The sequence below is a fragment of the Peromyscus leucopus genome, chromosome 8b (assembly GCF_004664715.2).
Source record: "Peromyscus leucopus breed LL Stock chromosome 8b, UCI_PerLeu_2.1, whole genome shotgun sequence".
NCBI lineage: Eukaryota > Metazoa > Chordata > Mammalia > Rodentia > Cricetidae > Peromyscus > Peromyscus leucopus.
The window spans coordinates 23,405,747-23,424,158 of record NC_051086.1 but is presented as its reverse complement, the minus strand read 5'-3'; the positions used below and the strand labels follow the sequence as shown (position 1 = coordinate 23,424,158).

General features: G+C 51.4%; 1 protein-coding gene across 1 annotated transcript; it reads left to right on the top strand.

Moving 5' to 3' along the window:
• Nucleotides 1-3,551: 3,551 nt before the first annotated feature.
• On the top strand, nt 3,552-18,098 carry Tmem114 (transmembrane protein 114). Its single transcript, XM_028872946.2, has 4 exons — nt 3,552-4,299; nt 4,566-4,646; nt 15,895-16,032; nt 17,643-18,098. The coding sequence occupies exons 1-4, from the start codon at nt 4,083-4,085 to the stop codon at nt 17,873-17,875; spliced, it is 669 nt and encodes a 222-aa protein (XP_028728779.1). The 5' UTR covers nt 3,552-4,082; the 3' UTR covers nt 17,876-18,098.
• Nucleotides 18,099-18,412: the final 314 nt, after the last annotated feature.

The window sequence follows — 18,412 nt, the reverse complement described above, 5'->3', positions numbered from 1 at the left end:
ACTATGTATCCAAGTTCACAAGGATAAGCTGCTGTCACAAGAATAACGATCTGTGCAACTAAGACCACCTCTTTAGTCGGGGTTGCTGGTGGTCAGGAGGCTCGTGTAGGGAGCTGTGGGGAGATGTGTCAGATAGGCAGGCAATGGTCTGATCATAAATTGCAGGGTGGTTACAAATTTCAGGGGAGGGGCCTATTTTTCTAATTTGTGGGCTGCTGCTATCTACAAGTTGTGTTGTGTTCTGGGTTCTGTAAATATGAAGAAAAGCAACCGATTAAAAGGTCTTATGACTGATGTCCTCCCAAGGACAGTTCATTCTGCTGTGATAGCTTGGAGTACAAAAAGTGTCTTTGATTCAGGGCATGGGAAAAGATAGAAAGAGGTTTCCCCCGCCCCTCCCGGAGGACCAGGGAACACAGAGAAAAGCCACTTGCCTCAGAGGACCGGAGAGATAACCTATGTTGAGGAGCAGTGTTGGACTCATCAGGTGGCCTTAGTCAGAAGTGTCCTTTACAGCAAAGCCGGGGGGAGACTAGAAATACAGTGTCCAGCTGTGCGACTTCCAGAGTCAGTGACTTTTACAACGCCAACCAAGGGCAAGAGACATTGAGGATTGAATTACGGCTTCAGCACGCTGATGCTGCTGAGGATGAAGATGAGGGTGAGAAGGATGAAGGTTAAGAAGGCTTTGGGAATGAGAAAAGCAATGACAGCATAATTCTCCACATTAACGCTGTCCTGATCAATTCTAACCTTTCAATGTAAAATACAACATACACTTCCTTGTTCACCATGTTACTAGCCTAGCCCAAGTCACAGGATCCCTCGCTTCTTCTAGTATGTCTTCCCAACTCCTCTTAAATTTTTTTTTGTGTTGTATGTGTACATGTATGTGTTTGTGCACATTCTTCTACATGCCATGGAGATGGGGGGGCAGGGATTTCAGGTGTACACTGCTTTGTTGTTTTTAGGCTGGGTTCTCTCTAAATCTGGAGCGAGGCTGATGATCAGCAAGCCCTAGCGATCAGCAAGCCTTGGAGATTCACAAGCCCTGGAGATGGGCAAGCCCTGGCGATCCTTTCACCTTTGACCTTCCCACCCTAAGCTGGGGTTACAAGTGCATGTGACTGCATCTGGTTTTAATGTGCATTCTGGGGATTTGAACTCAGATCCTCAAGCTTGTACAGCATGGCTCTCACCTGCTGACCCACCTCTCCTGCTCCCTCATCTCCTCAGCTGTTCCTGCTTCTTGCCATTCAGCGCTATACACTAATAGCACAGAGACTGAGGGTTTGGGGGCCCCCACCATGTAAGTTAGAACATTTCAGTTTCCTGCTTTAAACTGTCCAGGGATTTAAATTTTCCATCCTGGGTGCTCTGAAACCCCAAGTCGCCCTCATGAACCTGCAGAGCTGTACACCATTGCCCTCCACCCCCCACCTCCCTCTTCTGTGCCTCTTTCTCTCACCGATTCTTTCAGCGTCTCTGGAATGTACCCAAGCTGACACACTTCTATAGCATGATGGGCTGGTGTCTCGTCCATGTCTCAGGATCAATGTCACTTCCTCAGAGACTGAGACCTCCCTATGGTTACTCACCCTCCCACCATCCCTCGGGATGTTCTAAGCACACTTTAATAATCCTGGGCTTGACTTTTGGACGTTAGCATGATGTTCTTTAAGAATGTATCGCAGCAGTACCAAGGGTTTGACCCCTCAGCCATGAGGGCAGCCTGAGGGCGGCTGAGAGCTGCAGCCTCCAAGGCAGGCTAGGTCTGGCTCTTAGAATCTGCTTCCTTCACTGCCATATGCCACACACGTGAGTATTTTCTCCGGTGTCTTGCATGAGAAGGACTGGGAAGTCTAGGTTGTGTTTGGGCTGCTTATGCCTTCCTTCTCAACCTGGGCCCTTGTTTTAGATGCACTGGTGTTGCAAGTCTTTCTTGAAGGAATGGAAGGTTTATGCTGGTTAAGAACATGGTAGGGTTGTTAAGAATGCTGATGATGGTAAAGAGAATGGTAATGAGGTTTGTCTGCCTCCGGTAACGGTGGTGATGAGACTTGTTGGTGATGGTGGGGTGAGGGTGGGGATGGTTGTTGGTGATGGTGGGGTGAGGGTGGGGATGGTTGTTGGGATGGTGGGGTGAGGTTAGGGTGGGGATGGTTGTTGGTGATGGTGGTGGGGTGAGGGTGGGAATGGTTGTTGGGATGGTGGGGTGAGGGTGGGGATGGTTGTTGGGATGGTGGGGTGAGGGTGGGGATGGTTGTTGGGATGGTGGGGTGAGGTTAGGGTGGGGATGGTTGTTGGGGATGGTGGGGGTGAGGGGTGGGGATGGTTGTTGGGATGGTGGGGTGAGGGTGGGGATGGTTGTTGGTGATGGTGGTGGGGTGAGGGTGGGGATGGTTGTTGGGATGGTGGAGTGAGGGTGGGGATGGTTGTTGGGATGGTGGGGTGAGGGTGGGATGGTTGTTGGTTGGTGGGGTGAGGGTGGGGATGGTTGTTGGGATGGTGGGTGAGGGTGGGGATGGTTGTTGGGATGGTGGGGTGAGGGTGGGGATGGTTGTTGGTGATGGTGGGGTGGGGGGGATGGTGGGATGGTGGGGTGAGGGTGGGGATGGTTGTTGGGATGGTGGGGTGAGGGTGGGGATGGTTGTTGGGATGGTGGGGTGAGGGTGGGGATGGTTGTTGGTGATGGTGGGGTGAGGGTGGGGATGGTTGTTGGTGATGGTGGGGTGAGGGTGGGGATGGTTGTTGGGATGGTGGGGTGAGGGTGGGGATGGTTGTTGGTGATGGTGGGTGGGGTGATGGTTGAGGTGGTGGGGGGGATGGTTGTTGGATGGTGGGGTGAGGTTAGGGTGGGGATGGTTGTTGGGATGGTGGGGTGAGGTTAGGGTGGGGATGGTTGTTGGATGGTGGGGTGAGGTTAGGGTGGGGATGGTTGTTGGATGGTGGGGTGAGGTTAGGGTGGGGATGGTTGTTGGGATGGTGGTGGGGTGAGGGTGGGGATGGTTGTTGGGATGGTGGTGGGGTGAGGGTAGGGATGGTTGTTGGTGATGGTGGTGGGGTGAGGGTGGGGATGGTTGGTGGTGGTGGGGGTGAAGGTGGAGATGGTAGAGAAAATGATTATGGGGTGAGAGCAATGGTAGAGATGGTGAAGGTGGTGGTAGTGGTAATGGCGGTGGTGGGGTGGGGGTGAGGGAGGTGGTGGCTGTGATGATGAAGACTTTGGTGACAAAGAAAATAGATTCACAGAACCTGGCCTTCCCTACTTCAAAGAATATATATATATATATATATATATATATATATATATATATATATATATATATATATATATACACACACAAAAAACCCAAATCCGCCTTTTTCCTTTGTAGCCAGTTTATAAAAATTACTTGAAGGTGGGTTTTGGAATCAAAATCGTTTCAGGAGAAGGCATTGCAGGAGAATCTGTACCCTCAGACTAGAGAGTGTTGCCCCCTCTCTCACTCCAGTGTCTGAAGTCCGCCCTCTCTCCAGCACCGCCCCCTCGGCCCCTCCCTCAGTCTGCCTGCTTGCCTTGGGAGCCAGTCTTCCTGAGGTTTTAGGGCACTGGCCCTGAACCAGAGCTGTGGGAAGTGAAGGTAGACCCAGGCTGCAGTGGGGGGTCAAAGCAGAGGTGTGGGGAGAGCAAGGAGGGCTGAGGCCGAAGTGGCGGCGAGCTGCTGGGGAGTTCACGGAGAGTGAGGCTAGGAAGTGGGGGCAGTAGTGGGGTCTGGGGAGAAAAGTGCTGGGCTAGAAGGAGGAAGGCGCTGGGACTGCGCACCAGGCACAGGGTGGAGCTGAGTGAGGAGGCAGCGACGGCGCGGGTCTGGGACCGGTGCTCGGGGAGGGTCGGAAGGCACCAGGGAGGAGGTCAGAGAGGACAGGAAGCCCCGAGATCGTGGGTCCGAGCTGGAGCACGTGCGAGTGTGATCGCTCAGGTGAGGGTGGTGGAGCCAGAGTTTGAGCCACGTTCCAGATCCACGCTGGAGAACCTGGGGTGCAGCGAACAGACGGGGAGCGTGGGCAGGAGCCTGCGCCCAGGGGCCCTACGCTGGGAGATGCGGGTGCGCCTGGGCGCTCTGGCGGGCGCCGCGGCACTGAGTGGGGCTATCAGTTTCGTGCTGCTGGCAGTCGCCATCGGCACCGACTTCTGGTACATCATCGACACCGAGAGGCTGGAGAGGAACAGCTCGGGGGCGCAGGACCGGGGACCCGCCAACCACAGCCAGCTAGAGCCTCTGAGCTCCCACTCCGGTCTCTGGCGGACTTGCCGGGGTAAGGGTCCTCCCCAGGTGTCCGCGTTCGCTCCATGGTGCTGTACCTGCAAGCCTGGGACCTGTTGCTTGGCTCATGCTCCTCTCTCACTTAGGGGTGCGGGGAGGGTGGACAGAGCGGATGGCCTGCACAAGTGCTCCTGGCCGGGCCCAGCTAGGCTCACAAGTGCACAACGCTCCGTTTGCTGTCTTGGGTGGGAGACATCTAGGGAGGCTTTGTGGGGAAAAATGCCAGGGTCCTGCCCGTGAACTCCTCCCTTCCATCAGTCCAGAGCTCCTGCACGCCGCTGATGAACCCCTTCTGGCAGGAGAATGTGACGGTCAGCGACTCAAGCCGACAGCTTCTCAGTAAGTCTGGGGGTAGTGGATGGATGGAGGAACTTGGGTTCCTGAACTGCAGTGGTTGTGATGGTGGTGGGTGGTGGCTTTTGACCACCAGGCCTGAGACAAGACTGGGGCTACATCAGGGGCGGGGCCGCTCTTGCTCTACCTAGAATGTGTGTAGAGTTCTTCCAACTAATCGACAGTCCTGTGCACCAAGCAACTTGGTGACTGAGAACTCAAATCAAAGCAATGCCCTCTAGGCCCTTATAGACTCGCTGCGGAGAGGCCCTCACTACATGAGCAATTGCATTTGAGTGGCAATCATCACGAAAGGCGGTAGGGGAGCCCACACCGGTGTCTGAACATCTTTGGAGCTGAAGGCCGAATGAGAGGTCTTGTCTCATAAACCGAGGGCCAGCTTGTCAGTAGAGAGGGTGTGGGGTGCTTCAAGGCAGGTGCTTAGGAGGTGGAGAAGAGTCTGAAGGGCCACTGCGTGTGCCTTGCTGGCGTCAGGCTTTCCCAGCACCTCCCCCAGGGCCTAACCCTCCGTAGAGAAGAGAGGAAAGGGCCCAAGGGCACTTGTGGAAGGAAGGAAACAAAGGAGCAATTTCATCCTTTGAAACTTAGAGTCGTGCAGACACCCAACCAAGAGCTTCTCATCATTGTCTTTAGTTGCTTCTCACATCCACCCTGTGAAGCTGGTACTTCCATCTTCTCTTCACCCACTTCAGTACTGGGCACGAGATCCAGGGCCGTGCTCACACCCGGCAAATGCTCTACCACCCAACGCTATCCCTAGACCTCTTTCCTTCTTTTTAGTTTTTGTTTAAACAGTCCCACTGTTTTTCAGCCTGGCCTTGAGCATACTCTGTAGCTCTGTCGGGCCTTGGACTTGCAATGCTCCTGCCCTCAGCCTGAGTGGCTGGGATTATAGGCCTGTAGCACCAGGCCTGAACATCGCCTCCATTTTTGGCTTTCACTTGGAAACTGAGTCCAGGAAGGGTCCCATGGAGGGGATCTGAGGAGGAACTGAGGGTGGAAACCCGCAGGCCTTGGATGTGGGGGGCCTTGGGCACACAGCCCGAGGCTTAGGAAGCGACAGTAGCTCCCTCTCCTCTCCTTTCTTCCCCAGCACTTCCCTCTGCGCCCCAGGCCTCCTCCTGCCATAGGACTCCGCTCATGCTGTTTCCTCTTCTGTGTCTCTGCCTCCACCTACCAGCTTAGCTTGGCTAATCTCCTTCTCATTGTAAAGGTCATTATGCTCTTTTGGGTGTAGAATCTGACTCTCTCATTAGTCTGTGAAGTCCACAAAGGCAAGGGGTTATAGCTCTCCTTCCCACTGTTGAATTGTCAGCACTGAGCACAGAACCTGGAACACAGCAGATCACAAAGCAAAAGTCTACAAGAGTGAATGCAAGCTACATTATGGGTCAAAATTACATGTTATACATCCAATATACATGAATGAGTCGCTGGGCCTGTGAATGAATGGATGAAAGGTTGAATGAATGACTGGATGAGTGAATGACTAGACAGATGGATGAGTGAGTGAGCGAATGGCTGCATTAGTGAACAACTAGATGGGTGAAGGAATGAGTGAATGAATGGATGAGTGGATGGATGGATGTACAGATAGATGAATGGATCAGAACTGTTTCTCCCAAGTCCATAGCATGCTGGAAAATATTTAACAAATAACTCCTGGAAAAAAAATTAAAAGCCCTTGATTCATGGTATTAGCCCATTTCTGTGGTGTAAATATTTCCGCTGTGACCAGTTTTAAATTGCCAGCACAACATTACCTGGCTCGCAAAATTCCCCAAGCCTTCCCTGGCTCTTGTCAGCTGCCCGTCAGCCAGCTCCAGCACACCTCTGTGTAAGTTCCCAATGCCAGCAGCTTCCTGAGGCCGCCCCTGTGTTGGGGCTGAGGAGGGTGTAGGTGATCTGTACTTGAGGTACTCCAGTGGCATTGAGCAGTACTTTGGCTGCTGTCTGAGCACTGCTTCAAGAATCATCTAGAATTCTTGTATCAGAGAGAAGGGTCCAGACCTAACTTGGTTCTCTGGCCCTCTTGATCCCAGGGTCGATTTTTTTGCCTTTCACTCATTTCCATAGTGACCAAAAGGAGTTGTCCAAACCATTAAGGGTGCTGTCAGGATCCCCAAAATGAGAACAAAAATGCACGAACCACCAGGAGGCCAAGGCAGGAAGACGGAAGACTGCTGAGCTCCAGTGCGAGTTCAGTGTTAGCCTGGTGACTTAAACTAAATTAATAGTTTAAAGAGGTCTGGAGGTATAGCTCAGTGACTTGCCCAGCATGTGCAAGGTCCTGGGTTCTATCCCCAGCTCGGAGGGAGAAAATAGTAACAATCATGATAAACCCAGACATTGCATGGGCAAAATGAGCATCGCTTAGGACCTCATTTGCTTTGTAGCTGTTGTGTGAGTTGGGCAACATGTTGTCTCAAAGAAGGGCTTGACAGGCGAGCTGTCAGCAATCGTCCGCTTTCCCCCTACAGCCCCGTGCAGACTCTCTACCTTTAGACTCCTCGCCAAGCTGGATGCTGTCATTCAGCCACCTTCTCCTGCTTCTAGGTGAACCAACAGCTAGAGGTGGTTGACACTGGGCTGGTGTTCCTTTGAACTTGTTACAGTCACAGCCCTACTTGTTCCCTGACTCTGAGAAACAGGCGGAAGTCTCACTCAGCAGTTTCCTTGGCCCTCGACCTCTGATGTCAATGTATCCACAGCTCCACACCAGCCGTATGTACGTGTGACCTTGGGCATTTCCTCCATCTGTCTGGGATCAGCTCCCTCGTGTTGAGGGCACCAGCCATCTTCTTTCTAATCTTTTTTTGTTTAACCTCCTTCTTACACAGAGCGCTTTTAAAATTGTTTATTATTATTGTCTGTGTGTAGGTCAGAGAACAACTTCATGAACTGTTCTCTCTTTCTGCCTTTATGTGGGTTCTGGGGATCGAGTGCAAGCCAGCAGGCTTGCATGGTGAGCACTTTACACCCCCCGCCCCCCAGCCATCTTGATGGCCTTTTAATCTCAAGGTAAGGACGGAATTTGAGAGGTATCTTTAATAAGCCCAGGGTGGCGAGTGCTTGGTTACATATACCAAGTGCCGGAGCTGCTGTGATTCCCACTGTATCAGGAATGAGGACAAGCTGCCCCTTTGGACTGTGCACTCATTGCAAATCACCTCCAGAGAGAGCTTTTTCTCAGAATTGGTTTTCTCCTATAAATGAATTTTGTGTTTAGTCCAAGCTCTTTATGATGTAAAGATGTTCTAGTCATTTGAAGATCCTTTGTATTGGCCAGAGAGACAGGCTGACAACAGAGTTGTCCTGAGTCGGCCCCTGAGCTGATCCTGGTGGGCGTGGTGGACAGAAAACTCAAGCCTGCCGAGAGACCACTGTAGTGTATTCTGAGCCCGGCAGGCAGAGTGGTCAGGCATACCCCATCACCACGGCCTCATGATTCCATCGGGCCATCTGGGGAGGAGTGAGCAGATGTCCCCACTCCTCACCTCTTCCGGCCAGGGACAGAGGAAGCCATCTGTTCGAGCTCCGTTTCTGCTGCTGTAGCAAACACCCCGACAAAGAGCAACTTAGGGGAGAAAGAATTTGCTTGGCACACAATTCCAGTTTACAGTCCTGGTTGTGAGGAAGTCAAGGCAGGGACTTAGAGCATTGTGTCCACACTCAAGAGCAAAAGGGATGCATGGATTTTTGCTTGCTTGCTAGTACTCAGCTAGTGGTCTCTACTTTTATATAAGCATTCCTTAACCTGAGGGTTGAGACCCTTTGAGGGGGTGGAATGGCCCTTTCACAGGGGTCACCTAAGACCATTGGAAAACACAGATATTTACACTATGATTCATAAAAGTAGCAAATTTACATTTATGAAGTAGCAATGAAAATAATTTTATGGCTGGTGGTCACCACAACACAAGGAACTGTATTAAAAGGCTGCAGTGTTAGGAAGGCTGAGAACCACTGTTCTATATAGTCAGGGCCCAGTGCATGAAATAATGCCTTCCACATTTAGGGTGGGTCTCCCCACCTCAACCAACAATTAAGACAACACCCGCCCCCAGACATGTCCACAAGCCAACCAGGTCTAGATAAATCCTCATTAAGACTCTCTTCTCAGATGAAAACCAACCAGTTCAGCATCCAGGGGGCGCGTCCCTCAGCAGCCGGCTTGATACCCTGGCTTGAGTATTTATTTGGCTTCCAGATTCGCTCTAGGAAAGTGCTTTTTGTGGCAAGGAAGTTATCACTTAGCACTCTTCAAGAGCTGTGGTGGACAACCAGTGGACTAAGGGTGTAAGCCAGGAATCTTTTGGTGGCAAATGACAAAAACACCAATTATGCCAACTTAAAGAGGAGGAGGAATGGCTGGCCCACATTTTTGAGGAGGTCTAGTGTGTTGGGATCCCTGGGGCTCTGTCCCTTTTTTTCCCTCTGTGCACTTTGCTTTGGATGGGGGTGTGTTTGGGCTGAATCTTGCAGTCCAGAAGGGAGGGGCTATCCCATTGGACCAGATTGGATCATAGGCCTTTGTGTTGCGCCAATTAACTGAAGCTAAAAGACACCATGTGCTGACTGGCCAGGTTGGACCACGTAACTATTCCTTTTCTTTTCTTTATTTTTTCCCCCTCTCCGAGGCTGTTCTGGAACTCAATCTGTTGACTAGGCTTGCCTCGAATTCTGCCTCTGCCTTCTGGGCACAGGGATTAATGGCGTGTGCTACCACTCTGGCCCTTATGGACACTCTTATTAAAGGGGCAGAAATGGCATCAGCCCCTTAAAGACAATGGACAGGAGTAGGGTTTTGTGACTGCAACTTACCCACCTGTGTGAATTCTTAGCAGTCACCTGTGACCGTAAGTGGGCTCTTCTGGGAGGAAATGAGATTCTATGTGCAAAGATCCAGGGATAGGATCTGTATACAGTAGGAGTTCAATGAATGCTTACATCTTTATTACATCCCTGAGCCTCTAGCTTCCCACTTGGAAACTTATTTATTTGTAGAGATTTCTGAGGGATGGCAAAATGGCTCAGTGGGTAAAGACTTGCCGTGCAAGTCTGAGGATTTGAGTTTTGTCCTTGGAACCCTGTGCAAACACGATAAGAGAGAATCGACTCCATAAAGTTGTCCTCTGAGCTCTACATGCATGAAACGACACACATCATCTCTCCAACATATACGCACACATAATAAAGTTTTTAAAAAGAAGTTTTTTGTATGTGCATGTGGTGTGTGTGTGTGTGTGTGTGCGCGCGTGTGTGTGTGTGTGTGTGTGTGTGTGTGTGTGTGTGTGTGGTGTGTGAAGGTGTACATGCCAGGCATACACATGTGTAGGTAAGAGGTTAATGTTGTGTCTTTCTGTATCATTTTACACCCTGTTTTTTGAGACAGGGTCTCTTGCTGAACCTGGAGCTTCCTGTTTCAGCTAGACATCTGGCAGTGAGTTCCCATGACCAGATTGCCCTCCTTGCCCAACCTGTAGGGTTACAAATGGGCACTGCTGCACCTGGCCTTGGCATGGACGCTGGGTTTTGAACTTGAGTCCTCACACTTGCGTATCAGGCATTTCACCCCTGGGCCATCTCCCTGCCTGACCTCCTGGTATATTTAGCGTACATTTACTTCCCTCCTAGTGTTTGTCTGTCTGTCTGGCATTGAAGACCATGAGACAGACGCTGTGGGCCAAGCACTGCTCTGTCGTCTTCACACGTATCAACTTTTTAAATTTCCACAACAGCCCATGAGGGGTCAATATTATACATATTATCACACCCAGCTTTGTAGGTGAGGAAGCGTATGGCACAGAGAGGGTAGGTGAGTTACTTATGTTTGCACAGTAGCTGGCCGATCTGGGACTTGAACCCTGGCAGTTTACTTCTCTTCTGTTGGAATGATGCTATGCTGAGTCACATTTCAGTTCAATGTGTGTACAAGAAGACCAGAGGACCTGGGAGCTGGCGCCGTTGGTAAAGTGCTTGAAAGCATGAGGACCCCAGTTTCACACCCAGAACCTACAAAACCCAATCAAACCACAGCCAAAAGCAAAACAAAATTCATAACCCCCCTCATCTTCCCCCCCCCCCGTGCTAGTGGGCAGCTAGGCAACAGGTGGATCCCTGGGGTTCTCTGTCCAGCCAAACTGAGTGCCGTCCTTAGAAACGACACCTGAAGTTGACCTCTGGCCTCTACATGCACATCACACAAGCACACTCAGACCTGCACACTCAGGAACATGTAAACACACACAGGCACATGCATGTATCACACACATGTGTGTGAGACCGACCAGAGTTTCAGGCTACTCTGCCTCAGAGAGGAGACTGAGAGGAAGAGCAAGTGGAACAGGATTGGACCAGTATGTTTCAGAAACAGCCAGAAGGCCTGTAGTTCTGGAAGGTGGCCTAGAAAGTGCTTCTCAGAGACCTGCCTGACCTGTCCAGGCTCATCTTCAGCTGTGTCTTCAGAGTAGGTGACCATGATCAGGCGGACTCAGAGGTCAAATGCTTTCCGCAGCAGCCGAGGCTGACTGAGCTGGGGCCTGGCCTCTGTGAGGCCGCACGATTAGGGAGAAAAATCACCCGACCGGGTTTCCTGCTGTTCTGGATGCAGGGCCGCGGCAGTAGTGTGGAAAATTAAAATGAAGCTGGGTGGGAAATGAAAATGGAAGTGTGGGGGCGGAAGAGAGAGAAGGACATAAAACACTCAGTGTCGAGCGGCTCTGGGCACAGGAGGGACATAATGTATGATTTCCTCAGAGTGGTGCTGCAGGCAAGGTGGGATGTGGAGAGAGAGCGAGGTCGGTCGGGGCTCAGGAGTCTGTCATGCTTTAGATATAGAATCTCCTCTCGTGGTCTGTGGAGAGCTCAAGGAAAGGCAAGGGCAGAGAGGTCGTCACCGAACGAGGCACTCGCCATGTCCGTGGATGACTCTGTGGATGAGTTGGAGCTGAATGAGCTTTAGGCTGTGGAGCCGGTTGGAGGAGGAGGCTGAGGAGTCGGGGTAGTGGGCTCGTCTCCCTCTCTGCTTCCCGGCTGCCCAGAGATGAACAACTCTCTGTTATGACATTTCTGTCCTGTCACCAGCCTGAAAGCCAAGGAGCCAGGTGACCATGGACGGAAACCGTGGGAACTCTGAGCCCAAATCAACCTTTCTTCTTTTTAATTTTTTTTTCTCTCAGATATTTTACCACAGCAATGGAAAGCTGACGAAGGCAGGCCTGGATTCCTTGGGAGAATGGAGGCTTGGGTGTGAGGGCTGCCTTTCTGGGGTTCTGTGGAAAGCCAATCCCATGTTTAAAAAATTGAAAAAGTTGGTTCTGCTTCTAGAATCTGTGTGACATTTCTGGGAAGAGCGATGCCATGCTGGTTTGAAGTAATAAAAAGGAAAGAATGGAAGAGCCTCAGTGCATAGAATGAGGATGACTAGACATTTATGTGTGTAGATAAAGTTAAGGAAAATTACGTAGCCTATAAGAAGAGAAGATCAGTGTGCCTAGAATATAAAGCCGCACCAAGGAACGAACATGCCAGTTACAGAACGTCCTGGGCCACATGATGCTGTTGCTGCAGTCCTCAGCTGGATTAGTCAGCGTTCCCTTATGAGAACACCTGATGTGATCGACTCACCAGGAGACAAAGTTTCGAAGGTCACACTGTACTGTCCCTTGGGCCCATCACTTGGGGCTGTGGTGACACACTGTGGTGGGGACACATGACCAAGCAGAACTGCTCACTTAAAACTGCCAGGATGTAAGGATGAGAAAGAGGCCAGGGTTCTGCAATGTCCTTGGAAGACACCCCAGTGGACTTCAGACCTCGCTCCTGTCCCCGGATCCTACTGTTCCATACCCTGTGATAGAGCCAAGCGGGGACAAACTTTGGAGACACTTGTCCTAATCATGGCCAGTATAGTACTATAGTAATACCACACAACCACCTATAATGTAAAGATACTACCATCTACTGAGCACCTACTTTTGGCATATATGATGCTCCTACTGTATACCACGGATGGTATGGTAGTGTGGTAAATGATGCTATACTAAAAAATGATGCCACTAGCAAATATACATACATACATATATATATATATATATGCCTGGGTCTAAGAGGCGGCTCAGCGGGAAGAGCACTTGCCTCACAAGCCTTGTGACCTGAGTAGCATCCCTAGAAGCCCCACGTTAGCTTCTGTTCTGTTTCTGCGACAGAATACCCACGGCAAAGACTGCTCTGGCTCACAGTTCCAGAGGGATGGAGTTCATCACGGTGAGGAAGGCCCAGCAGCAGGCGACAGCATGGCAGCAGGAGCAGGAGGCTGGCTGGTCACATTGCGTCCACACCGAGGAAGCCAAGACGAGTGGGGAATGGGGTCAAAGCCCACGGGACCTCTGGGATGAACGTCTTCTGGCAGGGCTCCACATTCCGAAGGCTCCACAACCTTCCCACAGTGCCACCAGCTGGGGACAAAGCTCAAACACGAGAGCCCGTGGGGGACAGTGCACATTCAAAGCACCGCCACACGTAGGTGGAAAGAGAGAGCCGACTCCACCAAGTGTCCTCTGACCTCCACATGCGCGCCATGGCACGCCCTCACGTTAAATGAATACATCCAGAAAAGATACGCCATGTCCTCAGCTCCAGACCCAGAGATTGATCTATTTGGGAAAAGCAACACCGCAGATGTAGCTGAGGACCCCCAGGTGAGGTCCCCTGGAGCTGACGTGATGGGCTGTAAAACCCATGACGGCAGACATGGAGCTGGAACCTGGAGTGCAGCCGGCTAAGCCAAGGAATGAATCCCTGTGTTGCTGACTGCTGCCCGGAAACGGCTGCTGTGAGGAAGGAAGGGCCACCCCCTGCAGTGGGACAAGGACCTTGATTTTGAACACCTTGACTCTACAACCTTAGCAAATAAATTCCTGGTGCTTTTTGTTTTGGCAGGGTCTCATATAACCCAGACTGGCCATGAGTGAACTATGTAGCTGAGGATGACCTTGAATTTCGGATCCTTCTGTCCCTACCTCCCAGCTGCTGAGATTATAGGCATGTACCACAATGCCCTGTAGTCAGATGGTTTCTCCCGTCTTGCCCAGCCCCAAGGTCCCAAAGCCGTATAAAATAATCATTCAGAGGCTTGATAGTAATTACCAATTGCACGGCCTATGGCAGACTTCTTGCTAGTTAGCTCTTATAACTTGGCCCATTTCTATTAATCTGTAAATTGCCACGTCGCCGTGGCTTACTGATATTTTTACATCTTGCTTCTCCTGGAGGTGCTGGTGTCTCTCTCCTCTGTCTTTCTTCTTCCTGTCCCTCTCTTCAATTTCACACCTAGCTATAACCTGACTTTCCATAAGCCAAATGGCTTTATTTATCAACCAATCAGAGCAACACATAATCACAGCATACAGAAAGACATCCCCCAGCAATGCCTGGTTTAAACTTTTTGTTTTTGAGATTGTTATTTTTTTTTTTTTAAATTTATGTGTATTTTATTTTATTTTTGTGTGGGTGTTTTGAGACAGGGTTTTCCTGTGTAGCCCTGGCTGTCCTGGAACTCACTCTGTAGACCAGGCTGGCCTCGAAATTCACAGAGATCCATTAGGATTAAAGGCCGAGACAGAGTTTAGAGACAGTTTCTATTTCTCTGGAGCGCACCTTTTCAGTTACACTGACTGGCCAACAGCAGCAAGAATCCATCTTTCCACATGCCCAGCTCTGGTGTTACAGATGCATGCTGCTGTACCCCACTTTTTCTAAATGCTAAGGGCCCAGACTCAGGTCCCCGTGTTTGAACAGTAGTCACTTAATGGACTGAACCATCTCCCCAACTCCTTGATGGGTGATTTTTTTTTTTTTTTAATGTGCTGGGTCCTCAGCACATAGGCTTAGAGGATGGGATATTTGTTGGCTCTCTATTTAATAGATGAGAAAACAGGTTTGCAAAGCTGCATCCCAGCTAGCCATGGCTCCTGGGCTCTCAGATGGTGGTGTGGACGACACTGGAGCCTTGGGGATCGGAGTGTGGCAACCTGTGCTTGGCCTATCCTGAGACAATTGAGGGACACACGTATCCCAGCTGCCTCAGTGCTGGCGTGTGCCTGTGTTTGAGGAGGGTGATGTAATGGTGGTTGAGGACTGTGTGACTCTTAGAAGCACTGTGATCTGGATGGTAACTCCTGCATGCAGTCTATCAGGTCACCCACAGGGGGCACTGTCTGTGAATTGTTTGTCTGTCTCTGGACCGTGGAGCTGGGCTCAGAGCAGACACGGTCTACTCATCTGCTGAACTGAGGACATCCTGGTGGCCCGAGGAGCTGCCTTAGTGAGTCAAATGCTTGCTGCACGGAGTGAGGGCCTGAGTTTGAATCTCTAGCACTCCCATGAAAGGTCAAAAATGGAAAGGGTGATTTCCACCCGATCTACTTGTGCACCATGGTCGAGTCCCCGATCCTGGTCAGAGACTGCCTGGATTTCAGAGTTTTAAACTCTTGTTGTTCTTGTGTGTGTGTGGTGTGTGGTGTGTGGGTATGTGCACCACAGCCTACACGGAGAGGTCTGAGGACAACAGCGTGGAGTTGGTGCTCTTTCCGCCTTTTTGTGGGGTCCAGAATTCAGGCTGATTATGGCAGGTGCTTTTACCACGGAACCATCTCTCTGGTCCCTGTGTGATATTTTATTAACATTTTATTATTAAGATCACAAAGGCTTTTGGGTGTGTAGTTTCTTCTGGGATGTGGGATGAGATTAGATCCACCCCCAGGATAAAATGAGTCATGTGCCTTGGATTTATGGGGCACCTGTAATTTGGGGGTGGGGCCAGGGGCAGGGATAAAATTTGGGTACAGGGTTTATGAAAGGACCTTTCTCCATTTCTTCTGCCTGTTCACCTGCTCACCCACTCGCAAATATCATCAGCCTAGATGAGAACTAAATTTTCCAGGAGCCCTGGTGCTTATCTCATAGGCTTATTTGTTCATTTGCATGCTCATTAGAATATCAGTCCCTTGATGCTACACTGAGAAAATAATAATAATACAACACTGCCCTCTAGGGGTCACAGAGAGTAAGTGCAATGATGCTCAGTACAGAACATGCACACTGGAGTTTCCACAGTTCTTTTATCAGTAGAAGTAGTTGTGGTGTTCCTATTATTGCGAGTACATGGTAAATGTATGGAAGTTATTGAATACTGTTAGTGACTTCCTGTACCTGGTCTCCTTCTCTCTAGCCATGCACGGGACGTTTGTGATCTTGTTACCTTTTAGTCTGATCATGATGGTGTTCGGGGGGATGACCGGGTTCCTGAGCTTCCTCCTTCGAGCCCACCTCCTCCTGCAGCTCACTGGGACCCTCTTTCTCTTTGGAGGTAGGTTTCCACCTGCCCAGGGGCCAGGTCCAGATGCGTGGGTGGTGAGGGCTGTGCAGGAGCCCTCTTTAGGGGCAGGGTCTCAGTTCCTCGTTGTGATATCAGATGGAAGGGGCAGAGGTTTCCAGCCTTGAGGCCCCAAGATCCCTGGTTCCAAGGAAGGGGGAGGAGGACACAGCCTTGGGCGTCATCCCTCGCACCTTACTGAAGAGCTGTGCCTGTCACTTCCGTCCGGTCTCCCGTTGACGGCCTTGGCTTCCAGCTTAGAGTTGTGGGGGGCGAGAGACCCTGGCACCTGCTGCCTTTGCTGCCCCCTGCTGAGCAGTGGTTCTGATGTGGGAAGCCAGACTGACCAGCCACGGCAGGACACAGTGCACATGATTTCACTTTGCTGCAGGGCCTCAGTGAGACAGACTAAAACCCTAGCAGAAGCTTTGGCGGGGACTGGGGGCATGCTGGTTGAACAGCTCTCAGCTTCGTTTATCAGGAGTGATAAGTTCAGGGACCTGTTGTCCATTCTGGTGATTACAATCAGTACACAATGCGTCACGCACCCCTGTACACTGCACTTGCTTGTGGCTGAGAAGGTAGACTTACGTGTTTCACCACAAAAGGAGGCTGTGTGAATCAACACACGTGCTAATAACTTCTAGAGCTGCTCCACCATATGCACGCATGTTAAAACCATGTATATCACATGGTGGATATAGACAAAGGTTACTTATCAGGAGGTGGCACACACCAAGGTGTGGTTGTACACACTTGTCATTCCAGCACTCAGGAGGCTGAGGCTGGAGGATCTCAAGTTGAAATCCAGATAATACCATACAGTATAACTCTTAGAAACATAAAACCAATACCAAATCAAACCATTCCCCTCAAACCCAAATCCAAACCACACCCCCAAAAGCCCAAACCACACTTAAACCAAGCCTAACTAAACCAAACTGAATCAATCAAATCCAAACAAGGCAGTTTTTGCTTACATGGCTGGCCAGAGAAAGTGGGACTATGGCCCAGATGGTTGCTCTCTGGCTCCCTGTATTGAGACAGAGAGAGAGAGAGAGAGAGAGAGAGAGAGAGAGAGAGAGAGAGAGAGAGAGAGGGAGGGAGGGAGAGGCCTAGGACATGGTTCAGGGTGTAAGAGCATTCGCTGTGCAAGCAGAGGACTTAGTTCGGATCCTGCAAGCCCCGGGAACAGACCAAGCACGGTTGTGGGAATACATGTAGCCCCAGAGCTCAGGAGTGGAGACAGGACCGGGCGGACTCCCAGTTTGGCTCCAGGTTCAGTGAGTGACCCTGTCTCGGGGGAATTAGGTGGGGAGTGACAGAACAGGATGTCCTCAGTGTTGGAGGAAGCTGAGGAGGTGGAGAACAGGAGTGGGGGAGTGGAGGGGCAGGGAGGAGGGGCTGGGAGGAGGGGCTGGGAGGAGGGGCAGGGAGGAGGGGCAGGGAGGAAGGGCTGGGAGGAGGGGCAGGGAGGAGGGGCAGGGAGGAGGGGCAGGGAGGAGGGGCTGGGAGGAGGGGCAGGGAGGAAGGGCTGGGAGGAGGGGCAGGGAGGAGGGGCAGGCCCCAAGGCTCTGACTGACTGTCCTGGTCTCTCCCTGCAGCCATGGTGACCCTCACCGGAATCAGCGTCTACATCGCATACTCTGCAGCCGCCTTCCGAGAGGCAGCGTGCCTCCTGGAGGAGCGGGCCCTGCTGGATCAGGTGGACATCCGCTTTGGCTGGTCCCTGGCCCTCAGCTGGATTAGCTTTGTCTCGGAGCTGCTCACTGGGGTGGCCTTCTTGGCAGCTGCACGAGCGCTCAGCCTGAGGCAGAGGGAGGACCAGGCTGTCTGAGCTTGGTCAACCCAGAGGCCTCAGAGCTTTCGGGGCTCCCGGCAGCCTTCGCTTCCTCCAATGCCCTTGACAGAGGCCAGAGAGCCAGCCGTGTCCACTCGGCCGCTGCTCTCTGAGCTGCTCACTCCGCTGCCGCGTTGTATGCATGTGTGTGTGTCCGTGGACTGCTAGAGGAGAGGCAGTGTGGAACCCAGGTCCCCCGAAATAAACGCCAGTCCTAACCACCTCGGAGCTCCGGACCTCTGCCCGCTCCGGGCCTTCTCTGGCTTCACTTTGTCCTCAGCCCCGACCTTAGGATCAGCTTCTCTTCCTTGTGAGGCAACGTTGGGTGGATCAGAGAGGTTAGTTAACTTGTGCAAAGGTTCACAGAGACATGGGCATACTTTGCTCTTAAGAGCAACTCTGGGTTCCAGCTTCTGTGAGCAGGCTCAGGGCTGGGGCCTCTCCCTCAGATGCTGCCCTGGGCTCCACACAACCTGACACAGATGGGGAGGGCACAGTGGGGGGCACCAGGGAGAAGCCAGACTCTGGGTTCCA